The 17,115-nt window shown below is 41.3% G+C and overlaps 3 protein-coding genes across 3 annotated transcripts; 2 read left to right on the top strand and 1 right to left on the bottom strand.

Moving 5' to 3' along the window:
* Nucleotides 1–5,414: 5,414 nt before the first annotated feature.
* Nucleotides 5,415–5,654, top strand: CLUP02_16175 (uncharacterized protein; the record flags this gene model as incomplete). The annotated part of the gene is made up of 1 exon (XM_049295099.1): nt 5,415–5,654. A coding segment is annotated over one exon (240 nt), but the record flags the coding sequence as incomplete, so codon positions are not given.
* A 3,958-nt stretch (nt 5,655–9,612) lies between these two features.
* CLUP02_16174 (uncharacterized protein) lies at nt 9,613–10,326 on the bottom strand (the record flags this gene model as incomplete). Its single annotated transcript, XM_049295098.1, has 1 exon — nt 9,613–10,326. One exon carries the CDS (start codon nt 10,324–10,326, stop codon nt 9,613–9,615), a length of 714 nt encoding a protein of 237 aa, XP_049152245.1.
* Nucleotides 10,327–11,207: 881 nt separating this feature from the next.
* Nucleotides 11,208–16,883, top strand: CLUP02_16173 (uncharacterized protein; the record flags this gene model as incomplete). The annotated part of the gene is made up of 18 exons (XM_049295097.1): nt 11,208–11,427; nt 11,649–11,714; nt 11,770–11,934; nt 12,015–12,743; nt 12,820–12,881; nt 12,945–13,714; nt 13,778–13,809; nt 13,876–14,012; nt 14,082–14,099; nt 14,181–14,507; nt 14,584–14,765; nt 14,848–14,974; nt 15,054–15,103; nt 15,176–15,307; nt 15,372–15,710; nt 15,776–16,352; nt 16,596–16,699; nt 16,802–16,883. 18 exons carry the CDS (start codon nt 11,208–11,210, stop codon nt 16,881–16,883), a joined length of 4,119 nt encoding a protein of 1,372 aa, XP_049152244.1.
* Nucleotides 16,884–17,115: the final 232 nt, after the last annotated feature.

Here is a 17,115-nt window from a genome sequence, read left to right as displayed (position 1 = left end):
TACGGCTTTACTTATTAAACTATCCTTAGTTTAGGGGTTTACGTTTCCGTTTATATTAAAGCTAACGTCTAAGGCTATTATAATTAAAACCGTAGCCCTTAGTACGGGGGCCGGGCTATTTAAGGAGCTCTATAAGCGTTCTAAATCTACTCGTTTTTTATATAAGCGCTCTTCGTACGTTACAATAAGGATTTTCTTTTTTAATTATCGTTCTTATTTTTATAGTTTTACTAGCTTATTACTTATTGTTCGGTTTAGGTATTAGTAAGTAAGGGTAGGAGGTTTATTATTTTATTTAAAATTTATTAATACTCCTAGCGATGCGGTCCTTTTACGTCGCCGCTACGTTAATAGTCCTATTACGCTTTATTTTTATATTATTTATTAAGGAGGAGGCGACTCTAGGGGGTTTAATAAAAAAGAGTTATCTTTTTTTTATTATTATAGTACCGATTACGCTCTCTTACTACGTCTCGTTCTTATTAATATTTTAAGCTTCCGGCCTAGTCCCCTTCGTAAGTAGAGATTTTAAACTATTAATAAGTATGCGATATAGGAAAGAAGCTTATAGAGGCTAACTACTATTAGGGTCTAAAAGAGGAATTACTAAAATCTACCCTTCCCTCGAAGTATACTACTAGCGCTCTATATATACCTAAGCTACTCTTTTATTACTTAGTCCCCCTCTTTATGCCCCCCTAAGCTATCCCTTAACCGACGAGGCCTGACCGGCAAGGCCTAATATTCCGGCGGGTAGTAGCTAAAGTCTTTTAAAAAGAGCCTCGAGCTCAGTAATATAGTAGCTTATAATAATAACGTATTTAGAGTTTTCTAATAGCTAGAAGGACTCCTAAATAGCTACGAGGGCAATGTCCCTTATAAAATAGAGGCTAGATAGACGGGTCCTAATCTTATTAATAGTCGTAGTTTTATTAGAACGCGCTCCGTAATTAGGGGGGGGTTAGGTTACTATTATTAATCTAAGCTAAGTCGTAGTAATAAACGCGTTTAGCCTAGGTTTCGTAATTAGAACTTTCGTAATTTTAGGGGTTATAGGCGTTACTTTAGTAGAGTCTAGAATGCGGCGTTTTTTAGTTAGGGACCGTAGTAGCGTAGACTAGACGATCGTAGTAAAGCCCGAGAGGGTACTAAAAGTATTTAAAAAGGGTAATAACTATAGCGGCGTATAGCGGCCGTTACCTAAGCTAGTTATAGTTAGTATAGGAGAAAAAGGGGGGGGGGGGGGGTAGAATAGGCCTTATTAAGGAGGTTAGTGTGGTAGAGTGGCCCGCACTAATAGTGCGTGCTAAGAAAAAGTATGTAGGAGGAAGGTTTGATAATTGTTGCTATCTGACGCTGAACGATTATCCTTTACGTTCTAAGGAAAGAATTCAACCCAGTCTCCCTAGCCAACTGGTGCGCCTCCCACTCGGTATCTCGGCAACTAGTTTTATCGATTCCTAGCTTGGATTCAGGGCATCTGACATGCCGAGAGATGCAGGCCAAAGCCAAACATACGATGTCATTACCTGAGGCAGATTAGCTGCTGACTGTAGGCCACATGGAACGACGTTGATAAGGCACTACAACCCTCGGGGGAAAAACTCCGGGCAAGACGGCACCAATAGTGCGGGCCGCTCGCACTATTGGCATGCCTGCCTAATCGGGGCACATTACAATGCGACGCCGACGACGCAGGCCCACTCCGTCAGCGGGCTCCACAAACCCGAATCCTTCCGTGTGGGATTGTGGAGCAGACGGATCGGCCCAGCCCACTGCATCCACCTGCAGAAGGCCCCCCCCCCCCCACGCAACCGACGCAGGGCTCCATCCTCCTTCACAAACACCTCAGTGCCGTGTAAACAGCATCTCCATAAAGTCGATACACCTTGCCTTGACTTAGATATCTCTGCGTTAGGGCTTACTAAGGGCTCAGTTACAGCTCTGGTAGCAAGCCTCGGCCTTATCGAGCGGTTAGGGTTAGTTGCTATCGGATTGGAAGTCCAATTCGACCGCGGCATACAGCCGACTGCGCAGGGGCCAATTAGGGGCCCTATGTACGATTATCGTAGCAAGCCTAACCTACGGTTAGAACCTCCTTTTTATACCTACGTAAATATTTATATAGTTTAATTAATCTCTTCGTTAACTACGGTTCGAACTAACTACCTTATAATAAGGATATTAATACTAATTAGTAATTAAATTCTATTATTATAAATTAGTAAGGTATTTTATTACGCAAAAGAGACGACTTCTTAATACCGCATAGGATAAGAGATTTATACTAATTAACTTTATAGAAATAAACGAAAAAGGAGGCGATTTTTAAATACCGTACGGAATTAAGTAATCGTAGCCTTTTATTACTTACGAGAGGTCGACGTTTACTACGTTAAACTACGTTAATTAATAGAACCGCTTGAGTAACTAGCCTTTTACTATCGCCCCGAGTAGTTTTTTTACTAAACGACTTTTCTATAGCCGGCCCGTAATTAGAAATTAACTAAGTAATAGAAGGGATCGCTAGTAAGCGATAATTACCTAACCGTAATTAAGCTACGAAAAAGACTACTTAAAAAATATAAAATAGGGTACCGAGAGGCCGCAAAAAATAAGATTTCTAAGGTATCTAACCCCACTGCGTACGAGTAATAAGTAAGTATTTTTAATAATTTCTTTAAAATATACGATCTTACGAAAAAGAGGGCTTAATTTTATTAACCGTACTTAACGGCCTATACGGTTCCTAATAGCTTATATAGCTCTTTTACGAGCTGCCCGGCGTCTATTTTTAACTATTTTTATAGAATACCGCTTTAGAAGAGGTAGGTTAAAGAAGGAAGCTATTTAAAGATTATAAAGAGCACGAGGCTTAAGAGGCTAGAAGTATACGGGATAGCGGAAATTAGTAACTAATAAAGATCCCGAGACTAATTACTATATCTTCTTATAGTAATATAAACGTTTACCGCTACTATTATTAAAAGGAATTACTAAAACCTACCCTTTTTTATTAAATAAAAAGGAGGATCTTAGTAAGTACGATAGCTAGCGATCTAAAAAAGTAGTAATAATTACTAAAAATAATAAAAACGAGAGTAGTAGCGAGACGGCGAGAAGAAGCGGGAATTTTTTAAACCCTAATAAATTTATTAAATAGTAAAAGCACGGATTTACTATAACTAGCGTACGGATTAAATATATCCTTATTAAGATTAAACACGCTAGTAATTATTAATACGGGCATAAGCTAGAGCACGCCCCTTAGCGAGTTAGAATAAAAAAAAAGAGGACAAAACCTAATCCTAAATAGAATCCTAATCCCTTATAAGTAAGTAAATATTAACCCAGACTATTAGGGGACGTAGATATATAGAATCGCGGATTAGCCTAATAGTAAGTAAATTAACGTAGTATTAATCTATTTAACTAAGGTCTATAAGAAAAAGGGGCTATAAGGGTAACCCCTATTCTATAAGATCGCAGACGACCTTAGTTACTAACTAGACGAATAGTTCGCGAGCGCAAGCTTAAAAATTACAAAAATAGTTAATAAATTCCTCTACGGGCGAGGGGTATTACTAGCATAATTATAATTATAAGAGCTATATAAAATACTAGTAGCGATAATTATAAAAGAGGAATTCGTGCTATAGAACTAAGTATAAGTTAATAGAGTATATAATCGCTTTAACGAATTTAAAAAAAGGGTAAACGACCTAGATTTCCTCCCTATAATTACTAATAGAAATCTATCGTCGTAAAAAGATATACCGGGGTAAAATATAGTACTAAAAGTACGATAATTAATAATTCTATTTATTTCGATCTATAACTCGTTATTATTATTAATACGAAATTCGGCGCCGATTAGCTAATAAAAAAGGAAATAAACGACCCGAAGTTACTAATAGTACGTAGCGACGCAGGGATCGTATATAAATACTAAAAATCTAGCGGCGAATACGAGGTAATTTATAAACCTTAAAAAGATCTTCCTAAAAGAGAAATTATACTCTAGGGGGAAGTATAAGGTCTTATAAGAAACCCTAATAATATTTTATAATTATTACGAAAAAGTCGGAATTAGGGAACACTGTTACTATTTAGTAATTAATATTATACTCGTAAGCAAAGCCTTTAATTACTATTACGAAGCGGTACGTAATCTCGATCGAAACGACTTTTTTAATATAATTAACGTAATCTAAAGCCGCTTTAAGACTTATAATAAGAACCTAGAGCTCCTATCTAAGCTATAAGCAATTTCTTTTATATTTATAGCTAGGATAATAGAGGGCAAATCGCGAGTAAAGATCCTTAAAGAGCTTATCGATCGAATCGATAAGCTAGCGAAAACCTAGCTAAATAAGGAGATAAACGAGCGAAAAGTTAGATATTTTTATACTATAGTCTAGCGTATACTAAAAATAAAAATTACCCTATATTAAGTACTTAAAGACTACGAGACGCTCTACTCGAGGCTAAGATCTAGCTTTAATATTAAAGCGAGAATACCGCGCTAAACCTACCTCTAGGTATACGACGGCCCTTATTAATAATATTAGGTCGATTAAACGTATAATAAGAAAAAAAAAGAGGCTAGATATAGTAATTACTAATAAGGAGGCCTAGATTTGTTAAATAGGTAAAAATTTAACTTATAAGTAGGGTAATAGAAAAAGTAATACTATATTTATAAAAAGGATAAATATTAGTTAAGTAACTACTCTAAAAAAGAGCGTACTAAATCGTATAAATAGTATAAAAAGTCGAGGGTAGTAAATAGTAAAGCTAGCCCTCGTTAGTTTAATTAATTCCTTATTATATATAAGGGCAGATCCGGGGGTATAAAACCTAGCGACGGTAGTTAAAGTAGTAGCCTAAAGTATATACCCCTTATAAAAAATTCGGAAAATAAGGAAGATCTTACCCCCTATACTAACGAATTAGATTATAACGAAATCGAAGATATTAACTACTCTTTTTTCGCCCCGTTAGCCTTTAGAAAATATACGAGGCTAAACGAATAAAGGGTAGTAAAAGCTCTTAATAAGTAGGCTTTTATTTATAAATAGTAAGGGAAGGTCCTTTAGATAATAGATATAGAGGCGGCTAAAAGGGCGAATTTAATAGGGCCGAAGCTTATTATCTTAACGATTAAGGAGAAGACGCTATTTCTCTTAATATTTAAAAAAAAGGAATATAGTACTAAGCATATTTAGGGGTAGCTAGAGGGGTCCTTTTTATACTACTTAAATCCCTCGAATACTAAGCTCGTATAAATATTCTACGCGAGCGAAAAATACGGCCTAGACGATTTTTATAAGATTATCTTAAATACTAGGGTATTATAATAGTTAACTAGAGGAAAAGGGCAATTCTAAGTACTATAAAAGATCGCGCTAGTAACGCTTAATACGTTAACGGCGGGTATTATAAGGATTAGTTTCGGCCTAGGTAAGGAAATCGTTACCCTAGGTATAGTAAAAATAGAGATATACTTTAGAACGATAACTTTTTATATTTTACCCGTTAATACCCCATTTCTCCTATATCTAAAAAATATAAATCGACTAAGTATTATATTTAATAATACGAGGAATAGAATCTCTAGCGGTAAGTATTTCGAAGTAGTCGAACGACGATAGGGGTATGCGTTTATAAAACTTACTAATAATACGAAGTTAATTAATTACTTAACGGAAAGTAAGCTTAGAAAACTATACTAGAGATTTGGGTACCCGTCGGTTACGAGGCTATATAACCTCTTAAAGTAATTAGATAATAATAATATCGAAATAGGGGCGCTAGAGTAATTAACGAAAGTATACTATTAATACTAAATAAATACGCAGAGCCTACGCAGATTTAAGTTTAAATTACGTAATAAGCTTAACTTTAACTAGGAAATAGTTATCGATATTTTCTACTTAAATAGTCGGCTAGTACTATATATAATCGACGTATTTATATCTTTTTAAGTAGGGCAATTCCTCTGGGATTTATAAACAAAGATAGTATAGGTAGACCTATAAAAAAGCTAGATCGATATATACTAAGGACCGCTAAATAGTATTAGAACCGACGCTAGTACTAGCTTTAAGTTAATAGAATTTAAGGATAATACGACGGCCTACGGTATATAGCTAAAAGTCGTACCCGTTAAAGCGCACTATAGTATTAAAAAAGTAAAAAGGGCATATTAATAATTAAAAAGGGCGTTTAGAATTATTAAAGAGGAAAATCCGGATTCTACTAACGATAAATACCTCTAAATAGTACTTAAATACTATAATAATACTATAGGGCCTAACGGACTTATACTAACGCTATTAGTATTTAGAGTATATTTAAGAACGACCTTAGCCTCGCTACCGTCGCTAGGTATAAGCTAACGAGCCCGAGTAATTAAAAAAGTAATACGGGCACTGCGCGAGGTAAGTATAAAAAGGTAAGTTAATAAGGTAATTACTACGCGCAATAGGCCCGATATAGGGGATAATCTAAATATATTACTAAATTCGGATATACGAGTATAGCGCGAAATTACCTAATAATAGGCTAGGCTATATAAGTTAATTTTTATTAACGAGCGCTCTTATATAGTTACGAGAGATCGTAACTAGCCACTCGAAATATTAATTATAGTAATTAGACCGTACTATTTAGATCCTAACGAGGTAATTTCTAACTTATAAAAAAAAGAAGAGCTAAGGGAAACTATATAACCTGCGGTAGAGGTATAAGAAATTATCCTTAACGAAATCGTAGTAGTAGTACTAATAAACGACGAGGAAGAGGATATTACTAAAAGGGCACTAATACTACTAGCAAGACGTCGTAAAAGACCACGATAGCAAGCCCTAACGCAGCAATTTATTACTAATAACGAGGTAATTAATACCTTTTATATAGTAAAAGAGAAAGCCGATTTCGAGCTAATAGTTAAATTACGTAAAGAAGGCGTAATTATAATTACTAAAAAGCCGTATAAGGGATTAGATCTTATCGAAGTAAATACTCTTCGTAATCGAAGGGTCTATTGATTTATCTTATATAACCTAAAAAAATATATAAACCTCCGCATATTTAAATTACGAATAGTTCGTAAGATTAAAGGGAAAGGAATACCCTAGTTATATAAGAAGTCTAGATACGTAATTTAGGGGTACGGCGACGTTAAAAAGGTAATGCTACTTATATAATTACTTACTATATAGCGCTATAGCTAACGATTAATAATAGCACTAATAGCATCGCTATAGAAAAAGGGATACGAGATTTAGAGCCGTAATATTACTTAGGCCTATACCCAATCGGCTACAGGGCTTATAAAGAAAATCCCAGCCTATTTACCGAAGGAAATAGCTAGTAAGTACTTAAAAAGCACGATTATTAAAGTGCTTAAGCTATTATATAAGCTCGTAGAATCGGGTACTTATTAGTAGGCTACTTACTACGATTTTTATATTAATTAATTATTAATAGTTACCTCTATATACGACCCGTGCTTATTAATTATAGAGTATAAAGGTAACTAATTTAGGATCGTCAGAATATAGACTAACGATATATTAAGCCTATCTAATATTAACTTTATAAAAAAAGAGAATAAGGAGCTTTAAAAAGCGGGCTTTGTAATAAAGTTAAAAGAGGTCCTTATAATAAATACCCCCCTAGTATTTAACGATAAGATTTTTATAATTAAAAAGAAAACCGTCGTCTTTTAATAAAAGGGGTAAGGTAAGAAAATTAACCTTATCGATCTAAATATAACTAACGTTAAGAAGTAGTATAAAGCTAAGCTCGCGCAAGGGGTATATATTATAAATATTTATTAACCCGAGGCGACTTTTAACTATACTAAAGTAATATAAGCTATAAATCTAACTAAACGAGACGTCGAAGTACTTAATAAGCGGCTTAAGTAGTAGTAAACGAATCTCGATCGAGGTCTCGTTTATTACCCAATCGACCTTATAATTAATAAGCTCTACGTTTTTATTAATAGGTTATTTGCGAATAATAACGACCTTACTTCGTAATTAGGGTATATTATTATCCTAGCTAACGAGAGTATAAGCGAGAGCGAATTTACTATATATAGCAATATAATTTACTACTCGTTAACTAAAAATAAACGGGTAATAAGAAGTATATTAGTATCGGAGGTCTATAGTATAGTTAACGGTATTAACTTCTCTTATGTAATTTTAATAACGCTAAAGAAAATTACTAATCGAATTAGCCTTCTACCTATTCTAATAGTTATTTATATAAATTCCTACTCACTATACGAATACTTTATTAAATTAGGAACGATTAAAAAAAAGAGGCTTATAATTAATATTATAGCCCTTAAGTAATCGTACGAAAGGCGCGAGATACTCAAGATCTATTAGATTAATAATAAAAATAACCTCGCAAACGCTTTTATAAAAGTAGTACTAAATAAGGGATTAGAGCAATTCGTAAGTAATAGAAAAGGTATAATATAAATAGAGGGATAGGTTATATAAAAAGAGTAAAAAAAAGGGAGAAAAGGAGACGACTTAGTAAACGGGCCCGAGGTCGAATTATACCTCTAACCGTAGCGGTTAAATTGATAAAAAAAAGAGAAAGTTAGTATTAGATTAGAAATCTAATTTAACTGCGGCATATAGCTAACTACGTAGGGGCCAATTAGGGGCCCTATTTACGATTATTATAGCTAGCTTAACCTACGGTTAGAACCTCTTTTTTATACTTACTACGTAGATATTTATATAGTTTAATTAATCTCTTCGTTAACTACGGTTCGAACTAACTACCCTGTAATAGGGATACTAACAGGTCGAGTGTTTTTCGAAATAAGGGTTTCGGGGATTCCGGGTACGAAAGTGATGCCACGTGGGTTTTAGGCTTTAAAGCAACGAGAAATCTAAGATAGTTGTTATAACAATCCGGATAATAAGATAGAAGGTAGCGTGCACGTGATGATGTTGGCTTCTCAGATTAAGACGAGAGGATGGTGTGGACATTGAGCTTACTAGTAGCTGTCGATCTGGGAAGGTGTCACATAACAGAGATAGTAATCGCATCTCACGAAGTGCCCGTCACGTGCTGAATCACGTGTCTATCTCAGACATCGTGTATATAGACCTTTTCCTTTTGTCTATTTCTACTTTGATAGTTAAGCCACTTTTACCACACTCCGTATGCCCATTGCTGCGTGCCATAACTCGTGACAGAAGGCTAGCTATTATTTACACTTGTGAGTTCAGCCTTCCCTCAAGTACAAACGCCCGAACCCAATGTTATTCGTCCGTCCTTGGCTTCCACTTCTGATAAAGTTATATTCCCAGTGAGCTCAGTCTTCGAGAGTTGAGGCAATCTCCAAATGCTACCACGAGTACTACGAAGGGTTGCCCGAGCGATGAAACATGGCTGGTGCTATCGCAGTGCACTTGGAATTAATCTTGTTGTATCGAACGAGTCATATTCTTAATTCAGTAGAAGAATGAAGTACTTAAAGCAATCGACGGAGGGCTTGATCTGCTGCACGGGCAAAGCATCTACCGACCAGTTCCAACCCAAAATATCTAATGTGCTCGAGTCCAGCTTTGACTATACAAGGTCCAAATCTGGGCACTCGTTTGGGTCGGCATAAAAGATCCCCCCCATCATCTCAATCGCCCGACACTTTTCGTCCATCGTGAAGGCGTTTCTGATGCCAAACGAGTGGACTTTGTCCGTGGACACCTTCAATGCCCAGACTCCACCGGTTGTCGGCCATCCAAAAACCTTGATGAACTTCTCGGCGGCCTTATTGGCCTCTTCAGCCGCGAAGAAATTATCTTTGCCAAGCTCCATCGCTTTTTGATAGCGATCCTGAAGATCCTCGTGTGTGGTGGTCTTGAGATAGTAATCCCAATCGCTTTGGTAAAACTTGGCACCGAGTTTGCGCATGTTGATACAGTGAGTATCCTCCTCCGCTGGATCATCGCTCCGCGGTGTTGGGACGAGGCGGTCAACGCCAAGGAACTCGAGATCTACGCCGTCGCATTGCAACATATAGAAGCCTCCAGTGCTAGGCCACCCATAAACCATCGTGTAGGATGGATAGAAGTTGGAACGAAATCGTGCATTATCGATAGAAGGCTCCATCTGGAAGCTCTCAGGGTCATCGCCGGCATCATCATCCGTAACCTCAAAGTCGGGGATGTTGTTGGTCCGCATGGAGGCCAAGCCTGGTTGACTCGCCGCAGCTGCGGAGGGCCTGAATAGGCTCCCCGCAAAGAACATGATTACGGCAAGAAAAATGGATGGCGAGATTATCATGTTGAAAAGGATGTGTTCAGATCCAAGTAGAATGGTGTGTGGTTGCGGTTGCCTGTTGGCATTTTAACTGTGGGGTAGAATTAGACTCTGCTGACATAATTAGCATGCAAATCGTTGTTCAACGCGCTGCGGGCGGCTCACCATGTCCCAGCGATGACTTTATTAGGAAGGAGTTAGCTAAGAGCGGAACCTGTTGGGTAGGTTGGCACTTGAACATGAGCTGCCCACAAAGCTAGACCTTTACTGGCGGGTGTCAGGCTTGCCAAGCTGGTCTTTAGCGGTTGTTGGTTCTGAAATGTCTGTTGGTTGTCAACACGAGCTAGACAACCCCTGCAATGTCAAGAGCCTATAGCTCCAACAATGATGTTGCCTTTCTTAATAACGAATTCACGCTTTAAGGACACGAGCATGTTATATTTTGGGTTGGTTGATGCCCATGACAAAAGTCTTAAAATGCTGGGGTGTTTGATGAGGCTTTTCTCTACATCCATAACCACAGCCTGCATGAGCCCCGTATAAAGGATGAATCATGAGACTTTCTGCTTCTTTCGCTATTACCGATCAATCCGTTCGCACAACTGGAAGTTTCGCGCCAATATCTCAAACATGGGCGCTAGTAGTACTAAGGATTAGATTTAAGTGACCCTGTACTCGATAGAGAAATGATGCCGATACGAGCGGTGACGGCGGCTAAGGAAAAGAGAAGTTTCCTTATGCTGGACAGGACATGGGCGTCGGAGAGGTTACCACGATTTTATGTATAAAACCATGATCGACTTGATGTTATGACTGACTGTGGCTTCCCACGTGAACCAAGTGCGTTTCTCAGAATACTCGTGTGCTCTGTTCAGTTTTAATTCCCGAAATCCGTTAGAACGATGATGGTAGCCCACCCAGCAAGAATTGCCCTTTGCGGCTATTCTTTAGCTACTGCTGTGATAGCGGCAGCTCTTTACCTAACCCCCCTCGAATATCGGGATCTGACCGTTGCTGAGGCTGAAAATCATTTCTACGATGCTCTAGCAACGAGTGAGTACGACATGTCCCTATTTGACGGCAATATTACCGATTTCTCAACCAGACTTGTTGGCTGGAACGGATGTGATGAGAAAGAGATATCCATGATTTATTCTGGCTGGTAGCAGTCCTGGAAGATCATAAATTTGCTGTACTTAGAGGCTTCCATAATGAACTTTAATGAAGCAGCGGCCGTCGAATACCTTGGACCCCCTTCTTTAAATTAGGCCAAGCAAGATTCCATAAAAGATAAGCTATCATCCTGATCCTTAGTTCTCAAGACTGGCGCCAATGATTCCTCACAGATCTTCTGAAATTTGGCTACAATCCAGCCTGGATACGTGTTCGATCCGTTTGCGTGGCGCCTTCATGTCCGTTGCGATGACCCAAGCAAGAGATGCCCGTGTAACAGCCGATCAACGAAAGTGGCGTACACAACCAATTATGATCCTATGTACGGGATTGCACGAATCAACTTCTGTCCTCGTTACTTCGCCCAAGGTGATTTAAGCGATGTGATCAAGAACGGAAACGACAAGAGCCTTGGGCCTCTGTGGTACGCGAATCTCGATAACTACCTACCCAACAAAGGTGAGTTACAGTGCAGCTTGCTATAACAATGAATCTCCTTCAATGATTTTTATCCTTTTCCTAACTTAGGTGTGTGATAGCCAGGACATGGATCCATGAGCTTTTACACATTGACTGGGTGTCCAAAGCCAACCAGTACGGCTCCAATACCCACGTTACAGACCTCAAGATGTGGGTACCAAAGGAAGGGGAGTCTCCACCTGCCTACCAGCTTCTGCAGATCTACAGCCCGAAGATGGCAAAGACTCTTGCGAGATACAAATACAACACAGGCCATTGGATCGCCCAGAGCTGCGAGAATCTGACGTTGTATGCCATGGCAAGATATGTGCAAAAGGCGCTAGGAAATGTTTATCCTCACCTACCTCTCGCCCCTGAACCCCCCTCGAGCCCACCCACGGAAGGAGTCGAACCCGCGTTTACAGTTGGTGATCTTTTTACCATGCATTCCGACGGAACGGTCACCATCATTAATTCCACCGCTGTGGGTGATCTGACATGGGACCCCCAGTGTCCCTCTGGCGAGGAGATAGAAGCGGGTGCTGATGCCGAAGAGCTCTTCCTCGGAGCTGATGTCGTAACTGAGGCCGATTTGCCGCAGGAGTACTTGAAAAAATACAGAACCTGGGCTGGTACAGAAATTGGTGACAAGTTGACCTTCAAAGGTGTAGCTCCAGGTCAGGCGGTCAAGCCAGGGACCAAGCTACGCATTCTCGGCGTGGGAGACTCCATCACTGTTGGATTCCTCAGCGAGAGGGATGGAGGCGACGGTAACGGCTACAGACTAAAGCTGCAACAAGACTTGTCAAGTAAGTAACTACCCCTGGCTACTTCACATACTGTCTTACGACGTTGTTTGCTGACAACCGAATTCACTATCACCAGAGGATGAAGTTGTCTCCGTGGGGACTGAGTCTGCTGGAGGCACGATGTCTGGTGGATATTTTGTAAGCCACGAAACTTGGGAACCTCCAAACACTGAGCCTTGCTGAACGAAATCTCATCAACAGGCTGCATGGTCAGGCCAGACGATCCAGTACATCTCGGAACACGTTAGCAGCTCATTAGAGCAACGGCCGAATATTATCCTTGTGCACGCCAGCACAAACGACATGAATCCTAACCTTAATATTGCTAAGCAAGGCAATGATCCGAGCAGAGCGGCTAGTCGGCTTGGCAAGCTTATCGATCAGATTGTGGACGCTTGCCCGGACGCCGTCGTCCTTGTGGCTATGATCATCAGTACTTGTGAAGAAGCCCAGCAGGTGAATACAGCTCAGTACCAGGCTCTCATTCCGGGCATCGTGCAGTCTCGTCGAGCCATTGGCAAGCACGTTCTCGCGGTCGATTTCACTACTTTCCCTACAGGATCTCTTCGGGACTGCATTCACCCAACAAATCAAGGCTACCCGGACTTTGGCGATTACTGGTATGACTTCATCTCTCAGATCCCTTCCGATTGGATCCGCCAACCTGTGGGCGACGACCCAGACCGACCGACACTACCCGGCATCGATGCGAACGGCGGCTTAGATGGGGCTATCCCGTCTCCGAGCTGGGGAATCAACCCGATCCAGGTGAGCTCGAGAAGCAGCGTTCGGACGGCTGCTCTTCTCGGTGGGAGCGGCGGGGAGCGCACTTGCAAGGGCGGGCCAGTGTGGCGAGCCACAGGCATGATCGCATCCGGCTTTGGAAAAGCTGGCGGCTGGCAATATCGCAAAAACTGGATCGAAGCGGGCAAAGTCGCTGATGGACTCAAATTAGACTCCAAATTCGATCGGTATGTCACTGGACCATCAAAACTTCTCGCTGGAGTGTTTAATTGACCGTTGAGCTCTCGCAGACTGCATGATATGAATGGAGATGGGAAAGCAGGTAAGTCACTGCTGCCGTTCAAGAGACGCTTTGGGCTCTGTCTGACTTGACAATCGTTTCGTACAGACTACATATGGCTCAATCCTGAAAATGGAGAGATACGATGTTGGATCAACAACCTTCCCGCCCCGTGGTCTCCAGCAGGGACGAACAATAGCATCATCGGCAGTGGTGCCGGTGTTGCAGAGTCTGTTTTCTTGGCGGTATGTCATTCATGACGAATTCTTTCTTGCAACTAGCCTCAAAAATGAAGATTCGCTAACGGCTTATAGGATATGAACGGTGATGGCGTATGTTTCCAATCTAATCAGACTCAGTTATGTCTCTTTATGCGTCCTAAATCAACCTCTGCTAACCAAACTTATAACTAGCTCGAGGATTACATGATCGTCAACCCGCAAAATGGAGCAGTGAAGATCTGGTGGAACTATGGAGCAGACGAGTCCTGGGTCAATGGATGGAAGTTTATTGACGGAGGTCAAATAGCATCTGGTGTTCCTCATGCTAACTGGGCCACACTCCGATTCCCGGACATCAACAGCGATGGTCGCGCGGACTACGTGTATATTGGAGCTGGCGGGTCTCTCTCCCATTGGATGAACACAGGGACTGCAGGAGGGCAAGATGTGGTCTTCTATTTTCAAGGGGGCATTGCTACTGGTGGCACATCTGATATCTCAAATCTTGTGTTCGCCGACGTAAGGTCTACACGGGTTATTTCCTCACTTCTTTGTGCTTTTCTCTCACGGACTAACGAACACGGCCTGTAATTAGGTGGATGGCGATGGCCGCGACGACTACCTCATTTGGGACGCCCAGGCAGGTCTCACAGGCTTTTTGAACCAGCCAACGAGAAGAGAAGGAGTGCCACTTTACGTCAATCAGGGGCAGGCGAAAACGATTGCAGATGGTATCACGCAAGATCCGAAGAACATTAGACTGGCTGACATGGATGGGTGAGTTGCACTGAGTTGATACTGCTTCATTCGACTCGACGAAGCTGGCCATCTTTGCTGACTTCTCTTGTCCTCGTCCCAGAGACGGCAAAGATGACTACGCATACATTGACGACAACGGGGCTATCTGGCTGTGGTATAATCAGGGTGATGCCGACACATCCATGGTCATCGATGGCATTCGATTTGCCGATATTGACGGCGATGGGGTTAGTTTTCCCTTGTCTATCCTCTTCCGAAACGATAGTCACTGAAACTAGAACCCAATCTTGGCTCACTATTTTACAGATTGAAGACTATGTTTGGCTTCATCCAGACACCGGGGCACCGACCGTTTTGTGAGTTTCATCTATCCAATTTGGTCACCTGTGGCTATCAATGACTGAATTTGACTGACCTTAAGGTTTGAGCTTGAATAAGGGTCCCAATGATGATGATGCTCTGGGGTGGTTATGGAGTCCAGTCAACAATGGAAATCCAATCGCGTCAGGAGCTGGTCCAGGAAACACTGTTCACTTTGGAGACATTAATGGGCAAGTTTTGTGCTTCCTTGTGTTTAATTGCAATACGGCTATGGTATTCAAGTCAAACTAACATTCCAAAAAGTGATGGAAAAGACGATTATTTGGTCCTTGACCCGAAAACAGGAGAACTACACGCGTATTTGAACAAGGGGCCCGATGAATCCAAGGCAGAGAAGTGGCTTTGGGACCCTGTCGGATCGATCGCCACCGGCCTGGGACCCGGCGCGAATGTGCGCTTCGCTGATATCGATGGCGACGGCTATGATGACTACATATTTCTCAAGTCGAATGGTGGAATAACAATTTACAGAAACGTCTGGGAAACTAACAAGCCGCCATCAAGTTGGAGACCACTGCCGGAGGCTGACGCTTCAAGCATTGGGCAGAGACCTGAAGAAATTGACTTTGTTGACATTAATGGGTTAGTTCATGTCCGCCACTGGCTCTTTCCATGCTCTGCACGCCTGCTTCTTCCACACTCTTGAGATCATTCACTAACATGAAGAATTTTAGTGATGGAAAGGCCGACTATGTCTGGACACGTGCTCGCGATGGCGCCGCTAGTGTCTGGCTCAACAATTATCCCAATCAGCCGACCTGGCTCGAACAGCCTGAGATCGCCGGCGGCGTCGGGGTGTCTGGAAGTGATGTGAGGTACGCCATCCTTCAGAACACAGGTCGGGCCAGCTACGTCGCCGTCGACCGCACAAATGGCGCTATTGCCGCCTGGCTGAACAGTTGTACCCAGCTCGGCGACCATCCCCGTCCAAACGTCGTCTTCATTGGCGTCAGGGAGACGTTCACTGAGTCGGTTTTGGCTCGTTCTTGGATCATTTACGAGTCCGCAACAGGGAGCACTATTGATATCTGTGATGATGAGCCCAAGGGTGCCTTCGCGGCGGCCACCACTTCATCGAACCCAAAATTCCCCACGAATCTCGGCGAGTTTGATGTTCATGGTGTCGAAGGATGTGTGTACTCTGGTTCCCAGGATGAGCCAGGTAAGATGCAGTGCCCGGACGTTAGCGGCATTCGATGCCGCCAGGATTCTCAGTATGACGAGGTGTTTCATTGCGGCTTGTCAAATTATAAGCCAAGGATTAGGTACACTTGGTAGGATTCTGCTCGGTGTTTTTTCTTCCAGAAGTTGTTTCCCTAAGAAGCCAACATATCATCTTGTCTATTAGTTATTAAACATATTTCCTATTTGCATTAGTTGTCTCATAGCTGTGCATCAAAAACCTTCTAAGCACGGTACGTTGTTGTTGGGAATGACCACGTTGGAAAGGACTGCATTGTTAAATAGGCATTTATCTTGAATGACATCCTTCTTCTGACCTTGGCTCTAATATTCGGCCTGGGAGACCCAGTCTACACTCTATGGTTGCTTTATATCGTTTCTTCCAGCATGTACTGCGGATCTAAACAAATAGAAACGATAAAACATGACTTAGAGATAGAAAGATTCCTCTGTGACTACTGGCCCGAATAGCGATGCTCCTATCCTGCAAGCTGCGACCTAATGAGAGGCTGCAACGTGCATCGCAAAGTGATTATTGGAATGATTCATGCTACGCCGATTGAAGAAATCTGATATGAGTACCTCCTAGGTGGATGAGACACTGTCTACAAGATTCACTCGGGTGGTCGTTATGTTTCGTCCGATGTCTTGTGATATCTCTTAGTCTTACTGCTCCTTTCAGTCTCAGCCTCAGTCCCACTCTCCACTCGCGACTGAATTCACTCAGAAGTACCCTCACTCGTACTTTCACTCACATAAACGCACTTTTACTACTGCGATCAAGCAAGCATATCTTGCAGAGAAT

Source organism: Colletotrichum lupini, chromosome 9, assembly GCF_023278565.1.
Source record: "Colletotrichum lupini chromosome 9, complete sequence".
In the NCBI taxonomy this organism is placed as follows: Eukaryota; Fungi; Ascomycota; class Sordariomycetes; order Glomerellales; family Glomerellaceae; genus Colletotrichum; species Colletotrichum lupini.
Note: the sequence above shows the minus strand (reverse complement) of the source record. Positions and strands in the feature narration are given on the sequence as shown.